Source organism: Dunckerocampus dactyliophorus, chromosome 1 (assembly GCF_027744805.1).
Source record: "Dunckerocampus dactyliophorus isolate RoL2022-P2 chromosome 1, RoL_Ddac_1.1, whole genome shotgun sequence".
In the NCBI taxonomy this organism is placed as follows: domain Eukaryota; kingdom Metazoa; phylum Chordata; class Actinopteri; order Syngnathiformes; family Syngnathidae; genus Dunckerocampus; species Dunckerocampus dactyliophorus.
Genome location: NC_072819.1, coordinates 2,171,009 through 2,184,417, shown reverse-complemented (window position 1 = coordinate 2,184,417; position 13,409 = coordinate 2,171,009). Strand labels below are relative to the sequence as shown.

The 13,409-nt window shown below is 41.3% G+C and overlaps 2 protein-coding genes across 2 annotated transcripts; one reads left to right on the top strand and one right to left on the bottom strand.

Moving 5' to 3' along the window:
* Positions 1-5,396: 5,396 nt before the first annotated feature.
* Positions 5,397-11,942, top strand: LOC129185741 (cyclic AMP-responsive element-binding protein 1-like). The gene is made up of 8 exons (XM_054783160.1): positions 5,397-5,546; positions 6,358-6,445; positions 6,517-6,663; positions 6,734-6,834; positions 6,909-7,048; positions 7,121-7,303; positions 7,369-7,522; positions 10,439-11,942. The coding sequence occupies exons 2-8, from the start codon at positions 6,365-6,367 to the stop codon at positions 10,581-10,583; spliced, it is 951 nt and encodes a 316-aa protein (XP_054639135.1). The 5' UTR covers positions 5,397-5,546; positions 6,358-6,364; the 3' UTR covers positions 10,584-11,942.
* mettl21a (methyltransferase 21A, HSPA lysine) lies at positions 11,131-13,327 on the bottom strand. The gene is made up of 3 exons (XM_054783173.1): positions 12,905-13,327; positions 12,718-12,829; positions 11,131-12,315 (listed from the first exon to the last, which is right to left on the bottom strand). The coding sequence occupies exons 1-3, from the start codon at positions 13,049-13,051 to the stop codon at positions 11,918-11,920; spliced, it is 657 nt and encodes a 218-aa protein (XP_054639148.1). The 5' UTR covers positions 13,052-13,327; the 3' UTR covers positions 11,131-11,917.
* Positions 13,328-13,409: the final 82 nt, after the last annotated feature.

The window sequence follows — 13,409 nt, the reverse complement described above, 5'->3', positions numbered from 1 at the left end:
GATCTAAAGTGCTCATGACATCAAAACACATGTTAATCTTGTTATTTCCACAGTGGAAAATAACACTGACAGGCGCATTTCCTGTCTTACATGTGTGCTGCGCTCGAATATTAAAATATTTACCGCTTTTTTTTTTACACACTCTTCATCACTGAAACCAGTCTCCAGCAGGAGGAGGAAGTGACGTTTCCCCAGAAACCCCGCTCCCTCTGCCGGAATTTGTCTTTGACTGGAGTACTTTATTCATGCTCCATGAATTTCTGTTGTTTGTAATATCTATTTTTTAAATTATGTTGAACACTCATTTATCTCTCTAAATAGCATACGGGAAAAATTGGTCAATTTCAGACGTAGTGGCAAAATGGTGATTAATCACGAGACTTGCTTGTGTTGTAGTGCTGATGTTCAGAATTACAGTGTTCGTGAATGCACCTCGCTTGAGGGAGTGTTGTGTTAGTGTGGAGCGCAACGCAACTGCTGTTGGAGTGTTAGTGTTGGCAATAATGTTTAAAAAGCCTCTGTCGGGACTTTGCATTACTTACAACACATTATCACCTTCAGGCACTTGTCTGCATTCATTTAGCACCCAAATGAGGCTACTTTTCGGTCCGGTTACATCCATTTATGTCGGAAACTGGTGCCCTTATAGTACCGAGTTTTGGTAGGCAACCCGAGAGTAGGGGTGTAACGATTCATTCAGTACGATGTACCGATGCATCCATTTATATTCTTATGATCCAACTACCTCGATCTGTGTTCAGCAAGTTGCCATTCCGTCGTTTATAAGATAAGCAATTGCATTGATACTCCAAAATAAAGCACTGTATTTAAGCACGGCAGGCTTTATATGCATGTGTGGTTTTTTTTAGCACTTTTAATGATAAAGACGTTAAACGTTACTCGAGTCTGTCTGCCTGTCTGTGATGTCATCGCCACTCGCCAGCAGACAACAAAAGGTAGCATGGTGGATGTCAGAGGACGAAGCGGCGAGCGAGAAACAATTAAGCCACCATTGTGGTCCTGTGTGTGGAAACACTTGCAAAGAGGGAGATGTTCTAAATAAGTCGCTCACTGTTTGTAGTTGTTTACTTGTTTGTTTATATAATTAATTTATACCTGATTCTGTTACAAAAAAAACAACGGGAATCTAGGAAACTTCACCAGCACTGTCCAGTATCCAGGTATCGTAGCTGATGTTCTTCCAGTAAACTGATTATCACGTGATTGCCGTATCATATCATCATTAGGGTGGGCAAAATATGGAGTTAATATTGCATCGTAAGTCACTGCTGGTTCCCCTTAGTGTGCAGCTCACTCCTAAAGGTACAATTAAGGAAGCTGAAAAGCATCTGGGTTGTGAAGTATGAGTCTGAAGGTGATGGGGCCAGGGAACAGATTGTGCCATTCAAGTGGAAAAGGCTCCTAATGAGCCACAACCTTGACTTATGCGCCTTGAGCTTTGCAACTTGGCTGACCCTGATGTCCATCGCCGGAAAGCCATCAATGGGAAGAGCTCAGAAATCCCCTTGGAAATCATTACGATGGTTTTGAATGTGGGGTTGACACCATTTCACACAATAATGTGATGGATGATTTCGGGACTGAAATGCCTATGAAGTACAGGAATGCCATTATGCTAAAGTTGGGTTGGGTTGTCCAGGTCACCAATCTGCCAGTTGACCTTTGATTGTTGTTCTCCTCCCTCCTCCTCTTTAAGCATCTCTGCTACAGGCTGCAAGCGCTATCTATTGGCAGAGGGGTCCTAGGTAGAGATGCTTGATACTGGCTTTTTTATCGATGTCAACCAGCACTTAATTTCTGATACCAACAGATACCAATATACAGTGGAGTGAAAAGTGTTTGCCGTCTTCCCGATTTCATTTTTTTTGCATGTTTGTCACACGTAAATGTTTCAGATCATCAAACAAATGTAAATATTAGTCAATGACAACACAACTGAACACAAAATGCAGTTTTTAAATGAAACTTGGTATTATTAAGGGAGAAAAAGTGATTGTCCCTCCTGTTAAAACAAAACTTAACTGAGATGAACGGAGATCTATCAATCTGGAAAAGGTTATAAAGCCATTTCTAAAGCTTTGGGACTCCAGCAAACCACAGTGAGGGCCATTATCCACAATGACCCCAAGAGCGCAGAGACAACCCATCCAAGAAGTCACAAAAGACCCCACAACAACATCCAAAGAACTGCAGGCCTCACTTGCCTCAGTTAAGGTCAGTGTTCATGACACCATAAGAAAGACACTGGGCAAAAACGGCCTGCATTGCAGAGTTCCAAGACCAAAACCACTGCTGAATAAAAATAACATTAAGGCTTGTCTCAATTTTGCCAGAAAACATCTTGATGATCCCCAAGACCTTTGGGAAAATACTCTGACGAGACAAGAGTTGTACTTTTTGGAAATTGTGTGTCCCATTACATCTGGCCTAAAAGTAGCGCCACATTCCAGGAAAAGAATATCACACCAGCAGTAAAATATGGTGGTGGTAGTGTGATGGTCTGGGCTGTTTTGCTGCTTTAGCACCTGGAAGTATTGCTGTGATGGCCCAATTAATTTTACAAGTTATTAGGTTTAGGGGGCAATCACTTTTTCACACAGAGCCATGTAGCTTTGGATTTTTTTTCTCCTTTAATAATAAAAAAACATCTGTAACATTTTATATAACATCCACATTCATAAAAACTGCATTTTGTGTTCAGTTGTGCTGTCACTGACTAATATTTAAATTTGTTTGATGATCCGAAACATCTAAGTGTGGCAAACATGGAAACAATAAGAAATCAGGAAGGGGGCAAACACCTTTTCCCACCACTGTAGGCAGCAGCTCCTCCCTCAAACTAGTGTTGCGTAATGATCATGCTATGCTTCGTTACTGTGAGTCCACTAGATGCACTAGACCTGAGGTGTCCAAACTTTTTTGGACACTCCAGGTGAAAAATGAAAGGATGCAAGGGCCACTTTGATATTTTGTAAAGCAACACATAGAGATATGCTAAGAAGCTACAGTATATGTAGCTCAAGAAAAAAACTGCATTTCACCTTTGTAATATAGGTGACATGCTACTAAAAACTACTAAAAGTGGTCTAGTGGTTAGCATGTTGGCCAACACAGTCACAGTCTGGAGATCGGGAAGATTTGGGTTGGATTCTCCCTTCAGCATTTCTGTGTGGAGTTTGCATGTTCTCTTCGTGTGTGTGGCTTTTCTCCGGGTACTCCAGTTTCCTCCTACATTCCAAAAACATGCATGTTAGATTCATTGGTGACTCTAAATTGTCCATAGGTACTGTATGAATGTGAGTGTTTGTCTATATGTGCCCTGCCATTGGCAGGCGACCAGTCCAGGGTGTACCCCGCCTGTCGCCCGAAGTCAGCTCCAGGCTCCAGCATGCCCCTGCAACCCTAAAGAGGAGAAGTGGTATAGAAAATGGATGGATGGATGCTACTAAAAATGATGTTTTTTTCCATAATAATACGAGTTTATTCTTGTAAAATTGCGACTTTTGTTCTTCATTCGATTATGACTTTTTTTCTTAATATTTTGACTTTATTCCCGTAAAATTGTGTTTTTTCCATTTCTGCTGTTTTTTTAAATTTATTTTCCAACTATTTCATTCCAGCTTTCCTCTTGTAAATTTTCTCCTCGTAATTATAACTTTATATCTTTTAAAACAATAATGTCTTTTTTCTTTATTTCAACATTGTTACTAAAATGATATTTTTTCTCATTTTACAAGTTTATTCTCATAAAATTGCAACTTTTTTTTCATTAGAAAACTCTTTTTTTCTCTTAATATTTTGACTTTACTCTGGTAAAAATTTCTGCTGTGGATTTTTTTTGTATAATTTTCCAAATATTTCAACTTTCTTCTTGTATATTTTCTTCTCCTAATATTTTGACTTTATTCCCATGTTATACATTTTCCTCCCAAACTAAGTTTCCAAAAATTACAACTTTATTCATTGTTTTTTACTTAAAAAAAAATTATAATTTCAACTTCATGCCACTAGAATGACATTTTTCCTCATATTATGACATTATTCTTGTGGCTGCCCCCAGGCCGCACTTGGGACACCCCTGCACTAGACAAATAAACAAGTGTGCAAACTAAGACAAACTGCAATATGTAATACAAGCTACTGAAAAAGTACCATATGTATTTAAGCATGAGTGTAATGGTTGTCTATCTTCTTGTAGTCCTCGTGACTGAAGTCATCATTAACAACCCTGACCTCACCATTGTAATATTGGCTGAAATATGCACAAGGCGCCCTCAAAGCCACAGAGCTGTGCTGCTGCTAGAGAGTGACATCTAGTGATGCTGCCAACACACTACATAACACACGGGCAATCAGAGGGCAGGAAGTGGAACATGGATGACGCTTCCTTTCTCTAGTGCTCCTCTGCAACTTTATTGCAACCTAAAAAAACCCAAAAACACTGCAACTTCCATTGCATTTTTTCGGAAAAACCCCTGCACAGTCAGGCATCTCAAATTGGTAACGCATTGGTAGATTGCTGTCCATGTTCAAAAATGCACTCTGCGCTTGAGTTTCATGTGCAAACAACGCACATTTTGTTCAATTTCTTGAGATCATGTGCTTTTTGGGGTTAAAGTTTCCAAAGAACACGCCCAACATTCTTACCACATTCATAAAATCACAAGGTCATGTGAAGTTTTTGAAAAAAATAAACCTCAAAACATCGCGACTTTTGTCCCAACTCTGTGAGAAAGCTGCTGTGAAATCAAGCACTTTAAGCTGCATTATTTCACTTTAATGTTTGGTTGTTCAAATTGCTTACTCGAAAAATTGTTTGTTTCACGCTCATTTCTTCTTTTTGCATTTTGAAGCTCTGCTTAAAAATCCAATAATGCAAAATTTAAATGGAGAGGAAAAGCAGAAAGGAGGAACCGTTTCATTTAGGTTACGAGAGCAAATGGAAAAGACAGTGAATATATTGTATTTGGGGAACAGATGGAGTTGGAGAGGGGCTAAGAGACACACAAAGGGCTTTTATAAAATATCTTAAGGGCACAGGATTATATAGGTTGTTTGTTCCCGCTGTTAATAAAGCAATTGAAGTGCTTTGGCGACGGAACCAGGAGCATTACAATACAATCTATTTTTTTTGTTTTTATTTTCATTTTTCTCTTTTCTAAATTAGTGTAGCGGTAGGTTGCGCGGCCCATGTCACACACTCCGGTACAGTAGGTGGCTGTATGCACCTCTGAAGTCATGTTTGCAACCCGCCAGAAAAACAAAAGAAGAAAAAGAAACAGAAGCAGCTGTCGGCTCTCTTCGTGAGTTGTCGGTTACTCGGCATTCTTCGGCAGTTTCCGGAAATGCGGCCGTTTGCTGGCAAATGAGCCGAGGCTCGGCTGTCGTCGTATCCCTCGTCCTCCTCTCGGTGTTGTTGTTCTCGGTGACGCGACGGAGGTGTAGCCTGACGCGGTCTCTTACGTGTCGGTCTGAATAAAAGTGGAGCTCCGTAGACCCGGGAGTGACGAAGCGAGTCTGTGTTGGTAAGAGGATACGCATCCGATCTTTGCTAGACAGTTAGATGGCTACCAGCAACGCTTATTTGCGGCTTTTATCCGCACAACGCCAACAAAGAAATCATGGCGGCGGCGTTGCAGAGGCTCTCTAAATGAGTCAGTGCTGCAATGCTCGCAACAAAACTCAGACCTAGATGAGACTGGGTTGCTTTTTTTTTTGCTTTAATATCATAACATTGTGAAGTCACAGAAGCAGTTCGGCGTCTACATTTGAGCCATATGTACATTGTCTGAAATAAAAATGGAGCCTTTGAACTACTAAGTAGCACACAGTTACAGACATTTTCCCTCGCAAATGCCAAAAAGACAGCAACTTTAAACAAGGCGGCAAACGAAGCTGTGTGAAAATATTCAAAGAATGCACGTTTTAATCTGAATTAATCACGGCTGCTACATACGCCGGGAAGCAAAGGGAACAAATGCGAACCATGTTAGACGATGAATTAAATTTAATGCATTCCTGTTAGCGTGTTAGCATGCTAGCCGAGGCGACGTTAGCCACGGTGGCTAGCGCCATGCTGCACGTCTACGCGGAATTAAGCGAGCACATATATTATTTAGACGCGATGAAGGCCGTTTGCAAACACGGCTCAACGTGCACAATTAATTGTATTTTAATGTGTTTTGAATTAATTTTACAAGCATGCACGTTAAGATACGCCACACCCTCCCGTGGGGCGCGTAAAAAGTGGCTTGGATGAAACATCTCCACTAACATTGTGAAAATGACTTATTGATCACGTACATAAGTTCAAGAGAGCTTGTTTTCATTGTGCAGACTTTAAATGACAATGGAAGCCTGTGCTGACACACAGCAAAGTGGTGAAACGGGTGTGAAGCAGGAGTCGGAGATTACCCTGGCCCAGGTAACGCGCCACATGATTGTTGGAAAATATCTGTCATGCCAAAGCAGTGCATAACTGGGTTGCGCTTGCAGGCCTCCATCGCAGCAGGCCAGGTGACATCCAGCAGTCCCACAGTCGCCTTGGTGCAGCTGCCCAACGGCCAGACTGTCCAGGTGCACGGGGTGATCCAAGCTGCCCAGCCCTCGGTCATCCAACCCCCTCAGGTCCAAGCCGTTCAGGTGTGCACCAGACACGTGCCGCTTATGTCCCTGGAATAAAAGTACATGACTTTGTTTTGTCCGTGCAAAGATTTCGACAGTCGCCGAGAGCGAGGACTCCCAGGAGTCTGTCGACAGCGTCACAGATTCTCAAAAGAGGAGAGAAATCCTCTCCAGACGACCGTCGTACAGGTTTGTTTTTAACTGTATTCTTCAAACACCGTCTTTTGTGTTTGCCGCTCATTTTTCTTTGCTTTTCTCTGCAGGAAAATTCTAAACGATTTATCATCTGACGCTCCAGCAGTTCCGTGTATCGAGGAAGAAAAATCAGAGGACGACACGGCTCCGGCAATCACCACCGTCACCATGCCAACGCCCATCTACCAGACCAGCAGCGGCCAGTACAGTACGAATCTTGCCCGCCGCTGCCGCCTTGCAATGTCTGTTTTGAGAAAATAATCGTAATCCCCCCTCACAGTCGCCATCACACAAGGAGGTGCGATCCAGTTGGCCAATAATGGGACAGACGGCGTTCAGGGCCTGCAAACGCTCACCATGGCCAACGCCGCCGCAGCCCAGCCTGGCGCCACCATCCTGCAATACGCCCAGACCAGTGATGGCCAGCAGATCCTGTTGCCCAGCAACCAGGTGGTCGTACAAGGTGAGGAAAGGTGAATGTGGAAGGTTAGCAAAGTTTCTTAATGACAGCTTTCGCTGCTCATTCAGCCGCCTCTGGAGACGTTCAGGCCTATCAGATCCGCACCACGCCGACCAGCGCCATCACCCCAGGGGTTGTCATGGCCACCTCACCTGCGTTGGGCACAGGCACGGGCACCGAGGAAGTCACGCGTAAAAGGGAGGTGCGCCTTATGAAAAACAGGTATGGGTATTCCTCCAAGCTTGAAAAAAAAACAACAGTTTTTTGGAATTTTGCTTGTCACCCACAATCCTAACACACATCTTTCCCTTTCTCGTGTGTTCTGAAGGTAAAACCTATTCCACCTATAAAGCCCTCTAAAAAACATCCAAAAACCTCTGTTTTACATGCAGTAACCATGTTGTAACAGTCAATATTCATCATATGTAATACTTACAGTAGTAAGTACTGTAACACAATGGAGTTTTTCCTCTTATTTCACCTAGAAAGCCCTCTAAAAAAAACACCCAAAAACCTCCAATATTTTATGGACTGTACATGTAACCATTTAACAACATCCATATTCATAACATGTAATACTTGAAGTAGAGTAATACTTACGGTGGCAGTTTTTCACTTATTTTGCCTATAAAGCCCTCTTAAAAAAAAAAAATCCAAAAACCTTCATTAGGCTGTAACAATGTAGTAACAGGTACATTCATGATAACATGTAATACTTACAGTAGCAACTACTGTAATCCTTACAGTGACAGTTTTTCACCTATTTTTCCTTTAAAGCCCTCTAAAAAAAATTAAAAAACCTCCAATGATTTATATACAAGCTGTAACCATGTAGTAACAGGCACATTCATGATAACATATACTGTAATACTTACAGTTGTAAGTACTATAATACAGTGGCAGGTTTGCACCTATTTTGCCTATAAAGCCCTCTAAAAAACACGCAAAACGCTCTAACATTTTATATACATGTAGCCATTTAATAACATCCACATTCATAACATGTAATACTTACAATAGTAAGTACTGTAATAGTTACAGTGGCAGTTTGTCACCTATTTCTCCTGTAAAGCCCTCTAAAAAACATGCAAAAACCTGCAACATTTTATATACATGTAACCATTTAATAAGTTTTGCATTCATAGCATGTAATACTTATAGTAGTAAGTACTGTAATAATGACAGTGGCAGTTTTTCACCTATTTTGCCTAAAAAGCCCTCTAAAAAAACACAGAAAAACCTCCTATGTTTTATATACAAGCTGTAACCATGTAGTAACAGGCACATGCATGATAACATATAATACTTAAAGTTGTAAGTCCTGTGATGCTTAACTATGGCAGGTTTTCACCTATTTTGCTTATCAAGCCCTCTAAAAAAACATCCAAAAACCTCCAACATTTTACATGCATGTAACCACTTAATAAAAATCACATTCATAACATGTAATACTTACAGTAGTAAGTACTGTAATGCTTACAATGGCAGTTTTTCACCTATTTTGCCTTAAAAGCCCTCCTAAAAAAACATTAAAAAAATCTCCAGCAACGTTTTATACACATGATGCCATGTAATACTTGCACTAAGAGTGGCAGCTATTCACCTATTTTGCCTATAAAACCCTTGGAAAAAAACAATTCTCCAACGTTTTCTATACATGCTGTAACCATATAGTAACATGCACATTCATGATAACATGTTGTACTTACAGTAGTAAGTACTGCAATACTTACAATGGCAGTTTTTCACCTATTTTGCCTATAAAGCCCTCTAAAAAAACATCTAAGCATAAAAATGAACGAAAATGCAAATAGACTTTTAGAAGACTAGGGGTGTGTTAGAACAGTGGTCCCCAACCCCGGGCCGCAGCCCGGTACCGGACCATGGGTCGCTTGGTACCGGGCCGCACAGAAAGAAAAAATAATTTCCATAATTTTTTAAAATGTTTTATTTAGAAAAGTGGCCGGATTCTCTGTTACGTCCGTCTCACTTGACGCATGTCCATTGTGGGTGTGCTAACTTTATCTCATGCCGCACAGATAGACTACTACTGTATTTTTACCATTTTTCTTTCACCTCATGTTTGGTGTCAAATGCTGATACTATGTGGGAAGGCATGAAGGTAAGTTTGGATGACTTATTGAGTGCTAATGTGCACATTTGTCTCAAGTTAATTCATGCTAGCACACTGCCTTTTACCACACACGTCAAACAGCCATGTCATCATCTCTCTGGAAAAACTTGGCTGGAACTTGAATTGGTGGATGGTGGGTCGCCATTAATTTTGTGCTTTTAATTTGATGTTATTATGTCTTAGTTTTACACAATACATAATAAGATAAATTTGATCGTTACGTCTTAAATGGCTTTACTCTTATTATGTCTACTATATTGGCTAATAGAAGTGTAAAGGTGACTATAGGGGTGTTATTTCATGTCTAAAGGGCTCAAGTGTTAAAACATATATAGGAGGTTGTAAACGGGTGTTCTTTGCTTAATGTGTCTTATTTTCTCTTATTATGTCTCCTATATTGGCTAATAGGAGTGTAAAGGTCACTATAGGGGTGTTATTTCCTGTCTAATGGGCTCAAGTGTTAAAAAAAACATATATAGGCGGTTGTGAATGGGTGTTCTTTGCTTAATGTGTCTTATTTTCTCTTATTATGTCTCCTATATTGGCTAATATGAGTGTAAAGGTCACTATAGGGGTGTTATTTCATGTATGGAAGGCTCTGATGTTAAAAACCTTATTTAGAAGGTTGTAAACAGGTTTTCTTTGCTCTTAAATATGGAAATATTCAATTTAGAAATAAGGAATCATACTGCGCAGAACCAATTAACGGTGACAAACAACGTTGTTGGAGGTTTGGGATGTTTTTTTGGAGGGCTTTATGGGCGGAATAGGTGAATACACATTTACCTGCACTGTTAGTGGAAAAACTTCCAGCACGAGGCAGCTATCTAAAAAGCACATACAAGGGAAAGACGTGTGTTCTTGTCTTACATAGGATAGGGGTTGTGGGTGATGGGGATAATTCCCCAAAAAATGCAGTTTTCCTTTAACAAAGCTCAAACGCCAGTTGATCTCAAACTTGTAAAAAGCTGATGAGTGGCTTTTTTTTTTAATATCTCATGCAGGGAGGCTGCCCGGGAGTGTCGCAGGAAGAAAAAGGAGTATGTCAAGTGTTTGGAGAACCGTGTGGCCGTGCTAGAGAACCAGAATAAAACCCTCATTGAGGAACTTAAAGCACTAAAAGACTTGTACTGCCACAAATCTGAGTAGACTGCCACAAACCCGCCAGCCAGCACCCCCATGTACAGAGACTCCGCAAAGAGCCATGCATATGGATGCCGCTCTCCCGTTTTCTACTTGTTTTGCTTTCTGTTCAGAAAACTGCAAGAAAGTAATCATGTGACCCATTAGGAAAAAACAAAAAGTTAGCATTCTGCTCCCATAACAATGTGGAGAGAGTGGAAGGAGCGCGCATCAACGGACAGGATCCATGTGGCGGAGTGACCAAACACAGGAAGCCATTGATTCTGGGACGATGTCATGGAGCGACTAAAAAACAAAAAAAAACACCTGACTAAACGGTTCCCCCGCCGCCTTGGTACACGGCACACTTTTGGAGATCTCACGTCATTGGAACTTTGCTTTAACACAATGCTTTGGACACTGTAGATGAGCTTGCATCATGGATGTTTTATCTTCTGAGCTGTGTTTCTTTTCTTCCGCTCCTCAAATGCCATCGCCCGCACCCGGTCGCTATCTTTGCCTTGCTACGTGAACAAAAAATGCTAACCTTTTAATTTACACGCTTAATGCAGCAGAAAACACAAGCTAGCTTCTTTTTTTCTTTCTTATTTTTTACTGATGTGGTGTCTCCAACCTGCAGGGTCATTATTTTTTGTTTTTTGTTCTTTTTACTGATCTGCACCCGTTTAAAAAAAAAAGCAACAACAAAACAGGAATATCACAAGTGTTTACAATAAAAATAAAAAAGGTGGGAAGAACTGACACAAAGTGTGAGATCCAAGCATAATGTGAGGGAAAAAAATGTTTTTGTATTGTGGCTTTTATTCTAATCTATTATTGCTGATGTCGTTATTTTTTTAAATAAAAAGCCAAAAATAATGAGCCCTGCTTACAACTTGTTATGCAATACAAGAAATACATGATGCAGGTGATGTATTTGAACTTCAAAGACTTTATTGGGAACGTTTGTAAAGTCCTAATAAGTAAGACGAGGCGACGTGTGCACTTTTCCTTGCTGAAACAATCCAGATACATTTCACGTTATTTGCCAGCTTCATCTCACGCAGCAGCAACTGATCATTAAATGCTTTGCTTTTTCACAATCGTGGCATATTTGCAAGAAGATTGTAAAGTGCAACCAAGCCATGGAGACTTCATGACGGGATGCCATATTGTACTCTTTTAATAGTCCTTACTTTTTATGTTATGTGGCTTTTCATTCATTTTCAGTCAGAACATTTAAGTTCATGTCAGCACCAATGTATACCATACTTTGTTACAGCTGGTAATAAATATGTTTCTGCTAATCTTGGATTTTTTAAAAAAAAACGTTATTTAGTCAGGTAATCTTAAAAGGGCATTCATAAATCGCTCCTGGGTGGTTGTTTCCAAGCCTTATATATGTGAATATCCCTCTGTTTGTCGTAGTAAACCTCCTCCACAGTGAACCATTGCCTGAGCATGCTTAAAAAGTTGGCATCTCGCTCGTAGCGGATCTTGCATGCCAGCAACACGACGGTGGCCTCGGCACACAGGTGCTGCAGTGTCTGTATCAGTGGCACAAACGTGTCCTCCAGGTAAACAATGTCGGCTCCAAGCACCAGATCGAATCCCTCTGCCGGGTAGCGGTCGAGGTTCTCACCCCAAGACAGCTCTGAGACCACCACAGAGTCTTGGACATCAGAGGGCAGGTTGGCTTTGACGTTGGCAGACAAGAAGTCCAGAGCAGGCATCCTGTCAGTGATGGTCACTTTGGCACCTGGCAATGCGAGAATGTGACGTTCAGTCTACTATATGTAAAATTTTACCCCTCTACACAAGGGCACGCATGGGAACACAGGCACAGAATCAAATGTTATTAAATCCGCCCCTGAACGCTAACTCGTGGCCAACTACCAGAACACCGGTGCTTATGGAGTGACAGCAACAGGGACGACAAATCACACGCTAGAAAAAAAATCGTCTGAGTCAATCGATGAGCTTGTAGGCAGTCTAAAGAAAATTCAGCCTACGCGGTCGTGTTCCGCTTGGTCCTAGAGCTGGCCGCGTCTCTTTCTAAAAACACGTAACGTCGTTTTTGTTTAACATTGCTACTACCCCGGTATCTATGTTTGGATCGGCCTACCCAACTCTATCATACACGTCGATCAGTGACACTCACCCAGCAAGGCTGCAACGATGCCCACCAGTCCGGTTCCAGCCCCCAGTTCGATGGCCACCTTCCCACGAAGCTCTACCTGGCTCAGCTCCAAGTACATACACATGACAACTGCCTGAAAATAAAGGCACACTAGGTGAATATCCGTGTTTTGCGATCATTAACGGCGAATACGCAATGAACCACTCACTGCGTCCCATACAACTGCTGCAACTCCAAGATTCCTCCAGTCCTGGGCTATGCAGATATCACGGTTGGCAAAATGAAAACGCGCGGATAAATTCTGAAGTTTGGAAAGTGCAGGTATCACACTGTCTACATATGGAACCAGAGCCATGTTGTGAATATAAGCAGGAAATATTCCAGTATGTATTTCTGTTCATAGTAAACTCGTACGCGGTACTCGGTCCTCCAACATTGTCCACTTCCGCTGAAACCAACCTTGCTAGCGTTATTACTCTATGCTGCTCTCTTCTGGTGGAAATGATCTACTACCAAGTGCCTTTCTTTCTTTTCACGCTTTAATAAATATACGATGGCAAATATACAGTACATGTGTATATAGCAACCTAAAGTCGTATTTCATGACTTCACAAACAGCTATTTGTTCCCGACTAAATAAATACTGCAATGCAATGTGGGACATGTAGTACCCTCTTAATGCGCCGGTGACGAATATTAGCCAATCACAAAGC

Excerpts from the sequence above, each read along its gene's own strand:
- LOC129185741 (XM_054783160.1), top strand. The coding sequence starts at position 6,365 with ATGACAATGGAAGCCTGTGCTGACACACAGCAAAGTGGTGAAACGGGT. Across the intron at positions 7,049-7,120 it reads GACCAGCAGCGGCCAGTACA|TCGCCATCACACAAGGAGGT; the intron begins GTACGAATCTTG and ends CCCCCCTCACAG. Across the intron at positions 7,523-10,438 it reads GTGCGCCTTATGAAAAACAG|GGAGGCTGCCCGGGAGTGTC; the intron begins GTATGGGTATTC and ends TATCTCATGCAG.
- mettl21a (XM_054783173.1), bottom strand. The coding sequence starts at position 13,051 with ATGGCTCTGGTTCCATATGTAGACAGTGTGATACCTGCACTTTCCAAA. Across the intron at positions 12,830-12,904 it reads CAGCAGTTGTATGGGACGCA|GCAGTTGTCATGTGTATGTA; the intron begins GTGAGTGGTTCA and ends CTTTATTTTCAG. Across the intron at positions 12,316-12,717 it reads CATCGTTGCAGCCTTGCTGG|GTGCCAAAGTGACCATCACT; the intron begins GTGAGTGTCACT and ends TCGCATTGCCAG.